This window comes from Borostomias antarcticus, assembly GCF_949987555.1.
Source record: "Borostomias antarcticus genome assembly, chromosome: 23".
Lineage (NCBI taxonomy): Eukaryota > Metazoa > Chordata > Actinopteri > Stomiiformes > Stomiidae > Borostomias > Borostomias antarcticus.
Window position 1 is genome coordinate 4,299,877 of NC_140256.1, and position 13,761 is coordinate 4,313,637.

A 13,761-nucleotide genomic window follows, 5' to 3' on the forward strand; every position below is an offset into this window, starting at 1 on the left:
AAAAAAAAAAAAGCCTTTTATTTTCTAAATAAACTTAATTTATAATTATAATCTAATCACCGTCTTGTCTTTCTTGGTGTTTACTTTTAGCTTTGCATTGCGATGGGCCCCATGTATACAAAGAAGGGTGATGGTTTTAGGATTTATTTTTTATTTTTTATACAAGCAATACAATCAATACAAATACAAACAATACACAATAATCCATTGAAATTTACCAGCACCAAGATTGCAGCACTATCCCACACACCATTTTGTAAAAAAATCAACATTCAAACTCAACTTGAGTAAGTTGACATACTAGCTGTGATGTTAGGATTCCTGATAAAGGCAGAAGTAATTTAGAAATATTTACAATCAATTTCATGTACAAACTTGGCTACTTAAGTATATGATAATGCGTCATGGCTGTTTTGGCCCAATTTCATGTACAAACTTGGCTACTTAAGTATATGATAATGCGTCATGGCTGTTTTGGCCCAATTTCATGTACAAACGTGGCTACTTAAGTATATGATAATGCTTCATGGCTGTTTTGGCCTTGCACAGTCCTCATGTCCAGGCTGATCGAGGTCTGCTCCGAACCTAGCAAAGGAACATTGTGTCAGTATCAGGTTATATAATGGGTGAAACATGTATAAAGTATTATAGCAAACAGCCATTGAGTGGTTGGTGACAACCTTTTGTACAACTCAACCTCTATGCTCTTCTACTAACTGCTGTTAGTTAATTTTCAGACCCCATTAACTTGGGTAAACTAGAGCTTATTTTACCTTGTCCTCGTATCCCTGCTGGGCCATCCTCTGCGTCTCCAGCCTCAGTTGCTCCTCCTGGAGCCTCAGGGCCTCCCTCTCCTCCGCCTCCTCCTGCTCGCTCCTCTGCTGCTCCTCCCACTGCTCCTGTCGCCTCTGCTCCACCTGCATGGCCAACACAATCAGCCACACCAGTATGACATCACAGTACAGGCCAACACAATCAGCCACACCAGTATGACATCACAGTGCAGGCCAACACAATCAGCCACACCAGTATGACATCACAGTACAGGCCAACACAATCAGCAACACCAGTATGACATCACAGTGCAGGCCAACACAATCAGCCACACCAGTATGACATCACAGTACAGGCCAACACAATCAGCCACACCAGTATGACATCACAGTGCAGGCCAACACAATCAGCCACACCAGTATGACATCACAGTACAGGCCAACACAATCAGCAACACCAGTATGACATCACAGTGCAGGCCAACACAATCAGCCACACCAGTATGACATCACAGTGCAGGCCAACACAATCAGCCACACCAGTATGACATCACAGTACAGGCCAACACAATCAGCAACACCAGTATGACATCACAGTGCAGGCCAACACAATCAGCCACACCAGTATGACATCACAGTACAGGCCAACACAATCAGCCACACCAGTATGACATCACAGTGCAGGCCAACACAATCAGCCACACCAGTATGACATCACAGTGCAGGCCAACACAATCAGCCACACCAGTATGACATCACAGTACAGGCCAACACAATCAGCCACACCAGTATGACATCACAGTACAGGCCAACACAATCAGCAACACCAGTATGACATCACAGTGCAGGCCAACACAATCAGCCACACCAGTATGACATCACAGTACAGGCCAACACAATCAGCAACACCAGTATGACATCACAGTGCAGGCCAACACAATCAGCCACACCAGTATGACATCACAGTGCAGGCCAACACAATCAGCCACACCAGTATGACATCACAGTGCAGGCCAACACAATCAGCCACACCAGTATGACATCACAGTGCAGGCCAACACAATCAGCCACACCAGTATGACATCACAGTACAGGCCAACACAATCAGCAACACCAGTATGACATCACAGTGCAGGCCAACACAATCAGCCACACCAGTATGACATCACAGTGCAGGCCAACACAATCAGCCACACCAGTATGACATCACAGTACAGGCCAACACAATCAGCAACACCAGTATGACATCACAGTGCAGGCCAACACAATCAGCCACACCAGTATGACATCACAGTACAGGCCAACACAATCAGCCACACCAGTATGACATCACAGTACAGGCCAACACAATCAGCCACACCAGTATGACATCACAGTACAGACCAAAACAATCAACCACACCAGTATGACATCACAGTACAGGCCAACACAATCAGTCACACCAGTATGACATCACAGTGCAGGCCAACACAATCAACCACACCAGTATGACATCACAGTACAGGCCAACACAATCAGTCACACCAGTATGACATCACAGTGCAGGCCAACACAATCAGCCACATCAGTATGACATCACAGTACAGGCCAACACAATCAGCCACACCAGTATGACATCACAGTACAGGCCAACACAATCAGCAACACCAGTATGACATCACAGTGCAGGCCAACACAATCAGCCACACCAGTATGACATCACAGTACAGGCCAACACAATCAGCCACACCAGTATGACATCACAGTACAGGCCAACACAATCAGTCACACCAGTATGACATCACAGTATAGTTAACAGTACAGCTGGAGAAAGGCGCCCACGCGCACAGGGCCTGTCAGGGGAGTGACGGGCGTTTCAGAGTGCCAGCCCCACCTGTGCGTTGATCTCCTGCATGCGTGCGGTCCTGTGGCCCTCCTCTTGCTCCCTCTCCAGCCGCCTGCTCTGCTTCTCCAGCTCCAGCTCCTGGAGCAGCTCCTCGCGCCTCCTCAGGGACTCCTCCTGAGCCTGCCGGTTCTCCTGCATCTGGAGCTCCAGCTGCTGCTGCCTCCCCGACAGGACCTGGATAGAGACCAGACCACATGGCGCTGGCTGTTCTCTTTCAACACTTCTTTATCCAAACAATGGAATAACAAGGAGAATAACAACAACAACAGATGATGATGATGATGATAAATGAATAATAATAATAATACATGAACAATCTTCATAATAATACATTTTTACATATAATTCAGTCTAACATGAGGGTTGGCAGTCCCCCATGTTTTATCCCTGACCCTGCACCTCCTCTCTGGCCGTCTCACCTCGTGCATGAGGCGCTCCCTGGCCCTCTTCTCCTTCTCCCACTCCGCTTCCCTCTGCTCCCACACACGCTGCGCCTCCTCTCTGTCAGGAAATGGCACACAGGGATGTGAACACATGAGCTGCCCTGAGGCCGAAGCGCACAGGCAGGCGACGTGACCCCGCCCCGCCCCGCCCCCTGACCTGCGGGAGTCCCGGCTCTAACCTGTACAGGACGTCGAACTCGGCCTCCCTCTCCCTCTCCAGCTGCAGCTGCTCCTCGATGACGTGCTTCATCCAGGCGGCGTCGGCCACAGCCCTCTCCCGACGAGCGCTCTCCAGCCTGCGGTCGTCCTGCTCCCCATCCAGCAGCGCTGCCAGGATCCTACGGTCTGCCTCCTGGTGGAGGAAAGAGGCAGTGCAAGCAGTGGTCACTTTGGGTAGGGGGAGCCAGCTCAAAAAAACGGAAAAATGGTAAATGGTCTGCACTTACAGTATAAAGCGCTTTTATGCAAAGCACTGTACAATTAGTCTGACTCAATGGATGTAGGTTTTGGCAATAAACCTTGTCATTCGTTGTCACACTGCCCAATCAGTGGCGAGACTGGCGATGCAAATTAATCTGATTGGGGACGAGAGATTCTCTCGGCACCAATCAGATTCGATCCAGACTATTTTGCAAGAGCAACGTCGCTGCGTCCGGGGCTGGCTCCGCCCAAGACGACTGTGATTGGTTTAAAGAAATACGTTTTCCCCCCCCTATTGCAGAATGGTAATATGTCCAGCCAGACCTGTCTCCGGCGCTGGCACAGCGTAAACGAAGTGTGGAGATGGGTCTGGCTATGTGAGACTACTGTACAATGGCCTCTCTCATTCACCCATTCACACACCAATAACTAGCTGCCACGCGAGGTGCTAGCCTGCTCATTGGGAGCAATTTAGGGTTCAGCGTCTTGCCTAAGGACACTTCGACATGCAGCCGAAAGGAAGGAGCTGGAATCGAACCGGGAACCTTTCCGATTCTCAGGCGTCTACCTCCTGAGCTACTTGCCGACCCACCAAGCTCATATGGGGGAACGGTGAAACAGCAGAACATACCAGCTCCTCCTGGACTTGCTGGGCCCTCCTCTTGAGCTGGGCACGGTACTGCCGAACCAGGAAACGCCTGAGTAGGTGGAACAGCATATTAGAATAAAGCCCTGTAGCCTGAAACTGTCTCGTGAGGTTCATGCTCTGATTCCCCTTCTTCCTTGAGAGAGCTTCCCTCTCACCCCATCTCAGATTTCTTCCGACACTCCTCCACCTTCCTCCTCTCCTCCTCCAGCCTCTCCAGCTCCCAGTGCTGGGACAGCAGCGCCTCCTGCTCCCGCTTGAGACGACTGGCCTGAGAAAGACACACAGCTGCTCACACATGATGCTGGGCCATAGCAAAAACACACCAGTATTTGCCATGTCTCTCCTATGATGCTTTTTTAGCCTCTCTTACTCTGAAATGTAATTGAATGTAATGTACTGCTTTATAAATGTTCTTAGCCGGTAGATAATCATACTCCAGGAGCTTGCTCGATCGTCTTGTTGAGAGGGGTCAGGGAAGAATTTTTACAGCTCACTTATCTGGCCCCTGGGTGATTACTGTTTTTTTGCTTCCCTCTGGAATATGTAGGGGTGGGTCGTATGCCCACCTCCCTTGTTCTCTGTAAAGCGCATTGTGTTGCCGGTATGTCTGGGTATGAAATGCGCTATACAAATAAAGCTTTGATTGATTGATTGATTGATTGAGTACTGGCTTGTACGGTCTCCATAGTCTGTTACAGTCTGTGTGTGCTGTACGGGCCAGACCTGCTCACCTCCTCCTCCCTCAGCTTCAGCTCTTCCATCTGTTTGCGGAGTTCCTCTGCTCTCTCCCGCTCCTCTGCCCTCCTCTTCTCCTCCGCCTGCTCCATCCTCTCCAGAGCGTGCCGTCGGGTCCTCTCGTACTCGTTCTCGAAACGCCTCTTCTCATCCTGGGCTGCTGTCTCACGCTGCAGGTTCCAGAAAGACGCAAGCGTAACTTGTGTGAGCACAGTGGCACTAACCCTGCGTTTTAACAGCCGGCGATTCTAGGTGATCAAAATCGCCCAGTGGGCGTTTCCTTCCTCCCGTGTGTCGTCATGGTCGAATGTTACCGTAGTTCAAACGTAAAAAAAATGTAAACACAGCAACACATGAATTTGATTGGTTCTTGTCGGGCGATATCGCCTGAAAGTTCAGCATTTTTCTACTTTTTCCACGTCGCCACTCCGCCCACATCGCTGAACATCGCCGGCTCTCATAGACATATAACGCACTTCCGGCAAGTGAGAGCAGAGTTTTTACTCAAGAGAGGAGACATTGTAAGCCTCAATGTACTGCATAATGTAGCTAATGAGACCCACGTTACGACCATTTCCAAACAGAGTCCATTTCACAGACATGATACTGTACTCACAGATGAATTAATTACTCATGACTGTCTTGAAATGTAATGCCCAGTCCCGAGTTAAAGTTCACTCACGCTAGAGAACATATTTGACAGAGACGTGATACAGGATGCTACGACATGGGTTACCTACCTGCTTTTTCTCAGACGTCTGTGCTTGCCATTGGCTCACAACGTGATCTTTATGCAACGCCGACTCCACCTGTAGACACAGTAAAACCAATTAAGACAGAGACTAGACAATGAGACTGATCAACCTGACCTAAACGGAACGGACTCCCAAATATTTAATAGTCTGAATTCAAGCTGGGAGTCAGGTTTACAGTCACGGAAACAACTGCATCACGAGCCCTATTAGTTCCCAGATCAAATGCCCCTGGACAAAGGCCGTGTGTTGTATTGAAGTAGATCTGTTTAGCTGTATCAGACACTCTTTAGTCATCACAGTCATCTGGACTGTGACCTCCAGGGTATATACTTGGGCCCTAGCTCTCAGTTTCCAGTGCTACTCATGCAACAAGATATGCCTCAGCTCAATACGTTTTAGCAAGCTAAGTGCTTACCTTCCGCAACTCTGGGTTGTTTTTCTTCCAGTGTTCCTTCAGCAGTTCTTGTGCGAGCTGTGTGGAGATACAAACCATTCACTTGAGAGAGTTCACGCACTAAAACCTGTTATAGAGATGAGGGCTCTCAGACGAGGACCAATGCAGCATCAAATAAGAGAGTGCTGGAGCACACGGGTCCTCTTCAAAAACCTTATTTGGTACACAAATCCCTGACGTTTTGAAGAAGACACTGCGATGTCAAAACGTCAGTGATTTGCGCCCTAAATAATGTTTAAGATGATCCATGTGCTCCAGTACTCTCCTATTGGATACAAAACAACAAGTGATACATTCAACACGAACTATAGTAAGTGGTCAATGGACTGCACTTATGTACTGTAGGGCTTTTATCCAAAGCACTTTGCAGTGGCCTCTCATTTACCCATTCACACACACATTCACACACCAATGGTGGCAGCTGCCATGGAAGGTGCTAGCCTGCTCATTGGGAGTAATTTGGGGTTCCGTGTCTTGCCCAAGGACTAGGGATGCACGACATATCGGCAATCATATCGATATCGGACGATGTTAGTCATATACATCAGTATCGGAAAACAGGGCAGATGTGAAAAACCAGTCATTATTTCTGTATAGATACAAACTGTAGATATGTTTGCGAGTTTTTCAGTACTTGATTATCATAGAAACTTGTTTTTATACAGATTATATCGACATCTGTAAATATTGGTTATTATCGGCCATGACAGCAATGTTAAAATCTGGTATCGGTATCGGCCAAAATTTCATATCGGTGCATCCCTACCAAGGCCACTTCCGATAGGTGGACAGGAGGAGACGGGATTCAAAACTCCACCCCCACAATCATTGGACGACCCGCTCTACCTCCTGAGCCCCAGCCGCCGCCCCTAAAAACCATGCTTATGTGTTACAGGGGAATCCTTTATGGGCCTCTACCCTCTTCCTTCGTTCCTCTCTCGCTGAGCGGAGCTCCTCGGTCTTCTGCACCAGCTGCCTGGCCAAGGCGTCGCCGTCGGGTACGACCTCCCGGAGCTCGGCCTCCAGCTGGTCCCGCTCCTCCTGCAGCAGGCTCCTCAGACGCTCCCTGCGCTGCTCCAGACTCGCCCTCTTCTCCTCCTTCAACCTCTCTCTGTGATATGCTGACATACTGAAGGGAGTTTTTAGAGGAGTCAGAATGTTGAATATTAGCCTAATAACACCATATTATTGACCAGTGGCACAGACACACATTTCAAACCATAGGACGCACATACACGTGAGCCAACTAGCTATACTGATGCTGGTGCTCTAGTGATTGCCTAAAATGACGCTCTTAATACAATACACGCAGTTCAGGAGGCGATGGTGAGTTGTTTAGATCCACAGAGATTCATACAGTCACGTTACATTACTGTTTTTTTGCTTCCCTCTGGAATATGTAGAGAGTGGGTCGTATGCCCACCTCCCTTGTTCTCTGTTAAGCGCATTGTGTTGCCTCTGGGTATGAAATGCGCTATACAAATAAAGCTTTGATTGATTGATTGATTGATTGATACAGTAACGTTGTACCTTTGCTGGTAAGACTGACGAGAACTCCACTCTGCCTGTTTACTGCTGCGCAAGTTCTGGTCTCTGAAGTACTGGGAGTGCATCTCCCACTGCTGGCGCCCCCGGGCCTCCTGTTCCCGCTGCCGGACCATCCGTCCCTCCAGAGAGCGGACTCTGCCCGGCCAGTGGGCTGAGAGGGTTGGGAGAGCCATGGATCTAAATGAAAAAGGGGGAAACGTATAAACACATCCGAACAAACGTGCATAATATGGGCAACTGCCCTAAAGAGGTTGGAGAGCTGGCGCAAACTTACCTTTGTATTACGCTCGCTCGCGTTAGCTACATAGCTAGAGACATTGCAAAGTTTGAAAGAATGTGTATCGATATTTTGACATACCTTGCAAAACTGACACGACTCACGTATATACGTACCATTCGTTGTTCTATACAATAGCCTACTATGCAGTTCAGTTAGCAGTTGAGGAAATCATTGCACTGCTTTCATGGATTTTCCCTAGTAACAGTTCCTAGTTACGCTACGGGACGTGATAGGGGACAAACCAGACTCGTTCTCCGCGCCCGACAGTGCAAAAATGATATGATGTGCACAAGTTATGCTTAATGTTTTCATACAGTACCCTCAAATGTAGATCGTTCAAACACAAGCTCAACCGACCTTATTAATCCCATCTATATTTCTTTCAACTAAATCAACATTTAAAGAATTTTGCATGAATGTGCTAGTTGGAATGTTGTAAAGCTCATCCCCGATTGGTTCACTGCCAACTTGTTGATGCGAGCATTCTGAATGGTCAGCTGTGTTGCGCAACACACTGGCTATTCGCTCGGAGTGCTTGGAGGGGAGAGGCTGGCGTCGCAGTTCCGGGTTGTGTTACAAATCTGTGTTTTTACTATTCTGTGCTGTCAGTGTGACACTTTGTGTTCAAACTGCACGATGGCTCTTCTCGTGGAGCACCAATTCAAACAGCTGCCAGCCGACAAACAAGTGGACACCAGATCATTTTTGGAGTCAGTGTCATATCTTCCGCCATTCTTTGGTGAGTAGTGTGATTAGTTGTTTCCAGATTGTTGTGACACTTGAAACAACCGTTTGGGAGATATCTGAGTGAGCATGTCATCCCAGTCGAAAAATGATGTCTGGATTGGACTACTTGCAAGAAAGTATCAATCACGCTAATCAAATATTTGTGACAACTGTCCTTGAAGGCAGGTCAGTCTCGCAGTGTTACGTGTCTAATAACAAACAACTAGTTTACACGTTTTTAGATTATTATCCCACCTCTTGTTGCTCATGAGATGATTTTTTTATTGATGCAATTTGATGACATTTTAATATTTGTAAATAAAAAAAATGCCATATACATTTGCTTCATTAAAACTTGATTTTTTTTTTTATTATCTGGGGATTTCTTCAACTTTAATTAATGCATTGCCAAGTGTGTGAGGCAATCCGTCAAAACACCTCTGTAAAGCTCATGCAAATGCCACATTGGATAATCTTTTTTGGATCATATTACTCTTCATCAAGCTGGCAACAAACCTTCTGCATGCATAATTTAATTCACTGGCCTCGATTTTAAGTTGTGAAAATTGATTAGAGTGGTGTTGTGTTCCCCTGGTCCATTCACCAGCTTCATGGTGCACCAGGGCATCTTTGTGAGGCTTCATTCTGTATTCATATGTCTATTGAATTTGCTATGTGAAACCTTTGAGAGGACCCAAGTCTGGTGTGGATATTAAGCTCTTTCCGTTTTGTTCTCATTGTCTCACTTGACCTATCAATGTCTCTGCCAACTTTCCTTCTAACCATCAGCTCAAGAAACTGGATAAGTCCTACAGCTTCATTTCCTTTTGTTTGAGAGTTTATCTAATTAATTCATCCTATAAATTTAGTTCTGTGTAATTCTTTCCTACAGAATGTCCTCCAAATGTTTATTACTGCCCCATGCTGCTGTGTTTCCACAAGATGGAGCGCTACAGCTGGGACTCTGCTTTCATTACATTCTCTGGAATTTACTGGGCACTGCGCAGTCACAAAAAGTGCCATGTGTAAAGCTATAGTATACAGAGAAAGAGGGAGAAGGAGGGAGAAATAGGTGGCGTTGTAGCCTACAGTATGGAAACTGGAAACAGAGATTAACTGGGATAATTAGGGCATTCAGGATAAATAGATAAGAGAGGCGGGCTTCTTTCTAAACGGATCAGTACTTTAGTGTAACTAGAGAGGACACTGTCGCCACCCGCACAATGGACATCACTCTGTCATGAGTGGTTTTCGGTGCAGGCCGTGGTCTGTCAGTACACTCCGGCCTGCGTGCGGTTGACACTTACACGTCACCCAGAGCTCATTCTGGAATATTACTCAGCAGTCCATGAAGTTGGTTCTAGCTGCTGAAGAGAACAATGTCAACATTTAGCAACTAACAGAATGGTGCGGAGCAAAATCTTGGCACAACAGCTTACCACACAGACCGCAAGAGCTTTACATACTTGATCTCTCAGGAATGTACATGTTCTTTTAGCACATTATACAGTATGAAGGGTTTAACTTCATGACGGAGGGCTATTCACCTCTCTTCTCAGACTGCCTTGGCTCTACTATCTTTGCTCCAGTCAAGGCTGACGTTGCAGGCAACATCACAGTAAGTACAGCTCCCGTTTGACAAAGATCAACGGCCATACTGGTTATGGTGGATCCATAAAGAAACATGTTATCTTTCTTTAGAAAATCAAGGCGGTCTATGATACCAATCCTAGCAGGTTCAAGACCCTGCAACTGATCCTGGAGGCTGAGAAGGAACTGTACGGGGCGGAGTGGCCCAAAGTCGGAGCCACCCTGGCCCTCATGTGGCTGAAGAGGTAGGATGACAGATTTCGTGTCCATGGGCGGGGCTTTTACAAAGCTTGAGTACACACAGCAGTAACTGATGTGTAACTGACCTTTTCAACCTTTCCTGTGTCCTCATCTGCCAGGGCACTAAGGTTCATCCAGGTCCTGCTACAGAGCCTGGTGGATGGAGACAAGGATGAGAATAACCCAAACCTCATCCGTGTCAACGCCTCCAAAGCCTATGAGCTGGCCCTCAAGAAATACCACGGTTGGCTGGTGCAGAAGCTCTTCAAGGTGAGCCGTACTTCCAGTTCACCAAGAGATTTAGAGCCAGAGATCTTTTGGAGGGATATATTGTTATCCTTTTTGACTTTTTGTCTTTATGATTACTCATGTACAGCACTTTGTTGCAGCCATGGTTGTTTTTAAAGCGCTCTATAAATAAAGTTGAGTTGTTTTTTTTAAACTGGCATGTCTGTCTCCCCCTGTAGGCTGCGGTTTATGCCGCCCCCTACAAGTCTGATTTCCTCAAGGCCCTCTCCAAAGGACGGGAGGTCAAGGAAGAGGACTGCTTGGAAAAAGTCAGACAATTTCTAACCAATTTCACCGCTACTGTTGATGCCATCTATGCGATGTACACCAAGATGAATGCTGAGCTAGAGTACACGGTGTGACCAGTGATCTTCCCCCTCGTTGAGACTGTTGCTGTACATGCAGTTCAAGCCAAAGGGCTCTATTTTGCTGATGCAGAGCAATGAGAAAACCTTAATACAGAGAACAGAGGGGAAAGCAGCTCAACAAAAGTAGAATATGTCTGTGTGGAATGTTTTGCTTATTGTTTACATAAACATATGATTCTAAGTCATTAAAATATGTTTTAAAAAATCAATATTTTATTTCCACAGCAGAGTATTCTGAATATTGTGCTTGGTTTTAGCAAAATAGGGCCCTTGGTCTCTGGATTCCTCAGTGGGGTCAACACATTTTGGGGTTGTTTTTCTGAGGTCCAGTGTTGTGGTACACAGAGCACACAGGTGCTCTTTTCAGCCCTCATCTGAGTGCCTTTTCAGCCCTTTCTGTTGCTTGTCATTAGTTCATGCTCTAAATCTTTGTAATTTGTTTTCAAAGGCTTCATTTTCCTCACAGGGAATAGCTTTGAAAAAGTTAATGTGCACTTTGAGAGAATTGATAGAACAGAGGGCTGTTGAGTGAGAATAACTTAGAGAATTACCAAAACCAAAAAGGTTGTATTTATTATCTTTACTATCTTGATTGCTATTGTCATGATTGCAATTTAATATTTATTGACTATACTAAACAATGTGACATATTTATTGGATGTAAATTATATTACTTGAAAAGCATATTTTGCTATTCTAATACCTTTTTTTTTATTTTTATGTTGTAATAGACTTACTGTAAAAGGTCATGACTTGTGAACCTACAAACAAACTCTACATTTCCAGTCCTCAGAGTTTAGTAATTGGCACATACAAGTACATTCTGAATGATTGTTTGTATCAAAGATGTTCAATTGATTATTTTCTTATCTTTGGTAAAGTGTTTCTCAAACATGGACAAGTGTTCAGACAAATGTTATCTTAAATGAAGTGTTTGGAATTAAAATGGCGACATTTTGATATTCAGGTTGCTTGTTTAAATGTAATATTGTATACAGTATTGTTGAAATGGACAATGGCACTGTGGTTTTTCTCATACAGTAGTTTCATTGTATTATTTCATGTTGCAGTATTCCATAGGATTAGTAAACTACATTTGTTTCAATGTGAGCAGTAACTCACGGTACAGAGTTAAGTCATTTCAATGGCTACAGTTTCTTTTTGAATACTGCATACCTAACTGTGCCTTCAGCTGGTGATCATGGGTTAGCTCATTGGCCTATAATGTAATTAGAAGCAGGGCTGTCTCTTAAGCAAAACCAGCAGGTCCTTCCTAGACATTTTTAGCTTGCACCATGACCTTTGACTGATGTATGTATGCTATCTTTGACAGCAATGTTTTTTTTTTCCACAATACCTTCTCAGGTGCTTTTGAAAGATTTTATTTGAGTGATTTTGACTGTCCTGCAAATGTTTATTAAGTATATTTACTGTAAACAGATAATGTTCATAACAGGCAAGCTGTCCTCCTTATGTGGCTTGTAACCTAATTGTGTTAACCACAAGTAGAATATTATAGCTGTGTTTAATAGTCCATTAGTAGTCCAGTTAATGTGTCCATTTTATAGGGTTAATGTGTTTCAATTGAGAAAATGTGAAAGTTCTAAAAGATGCCATCTGACTGAGAGTGGGGAAGTTAAGGATGTTGAGAACAATTTATCATGAAAGTTAATGAAGATTTTATTACATTAAAATGTGTTTAGCTTTAGAAAGTATAGAAAGCAAAATTCCCCCAGCAGATTTTGCTCAACATAAAAATGGAGCCTACCTTTACTCAAGTAAAAAAAGTATTTTCTTTTAATCACTCAACATGTACATAGATGTTTTAGGTCAAATGTACTATCAATAGCTTCATGCATACTGTATCCACCAAAGCTGATGAATGTCAATGTTGTTACTGCTGTTTTACATTGCTAACAGTGACTGCATATGACTGACTCCACTGTGCCTTGCATTGGACCTGCTTTTATCTATCTGGGTAGCTATACTTTCAGATAATAGTTGATGGTACATTTATTTCAGCCATTATGCTGACTTGCTTGTTTGTTTCTAGGCTATTTATTTAGTCCAAACTGATTTCTCTTGAGCCACTCAGAGAAATGTTTGTCTCTAACAAAACAATACGATTTAATTGCAGTGAATTAAAATCACTTATTTTCAAAATGATTGAAAATAATATTTTCAAAATAAACAATTGTAAAATATTTGTTTTATTTCCTTGCTTGATTATTGTTTTGTTTTTTTGAACACTGAGAATCCCCGTATGTGAGCGTCATACACCCTGTATTCCACGCGGGGGCGCTGGTTTCCTAACCTCCAGATACTCAGGCGTGTCACTGCTTCCACTCAGCAGTGGAATGCAGCCTACTGAAGGAACAGGTAGCCTAAGTAATTTCATGGACCCGTTATAACAAACCAGAAGCGTTTTCACGAAACTTCTGCTTTTTGTGCAATAATTTCACAATAACCTGTTCATAACCAGGAATGTAGCTAAGACTATATAGTTTAGATGCATGTTAGGTCCAGTCCACCACACCCTGAATAATTTTATAAGAGCGTCTCTTGTTTGGATGGGCGGTGGTGTGGACGAATGGGCACCGGAGCATG

At 44.8% G+C, this 13,761-nt stretch overlaps 2 protein-coding genes across 2 annotated transcripts; one reads left to right on the forward strand and one right to left on the reverse strand.

Moving 5' to 3' along the window:
• Positions 1–223: 223 nt before the first annotated feature.
• On the reverse strand, positions 224–8,111 carry tchp (trichoplein, keratin filament binding). Its single transcript, XM_084457194.1, has 13 exons — positions 8,056–8,111; positions 7,645–7,839; positions 7,033–7,243; positions 6,076–6,132; positions 5,646–5,714; positions 4,902–5,075; positions 4,326–4,438; positions 4,153–4,219; positions 3,281–3,453; positions 3,078–3,159; positions 2,647–2,832; positions 774–917; positions 224–585 (listed from the first exon to the last, which is right to left on the reverse strand). Exons 2-13 carry the CDS (start codon positions 7,833–7,835, stop codon positions 553–555), a joined length of 1,500 nt encoding a protein of 499 aa, XP_084313320.1. The 5' UTR covers positions 7,836–7,839; positions 8,056–8,111; the 3' UTR covers positions 224–552.
• Positions 8,112–8,554: 443 nt separating this feature from the next.
• Positions 8,555–11,584, forward strand: gltpa (glycolipid transfer protein a). The gene is made up of 5 exons (XM_084457201.1): positions 8,555–8,681; positions 10,228–10,286; positions 10,370–10,503; positions 10,618–10,768; positions 10,966–11,584. The coding sequence occupies exons 1-5, from the start codon at positions 8,579–8,581 to the stop codon at positions 11,146–11,148; spliced, it is 630 nt and encodes a 209-aa protein (XP_084313327.1). The 5' UTR covers positions 8,555–8,578; the 3' UTR covers positions 11,149–11,584.
• The last annotated feature ends 2,177 nt before the right edge of the window (positions 11,585–13,761 follow it).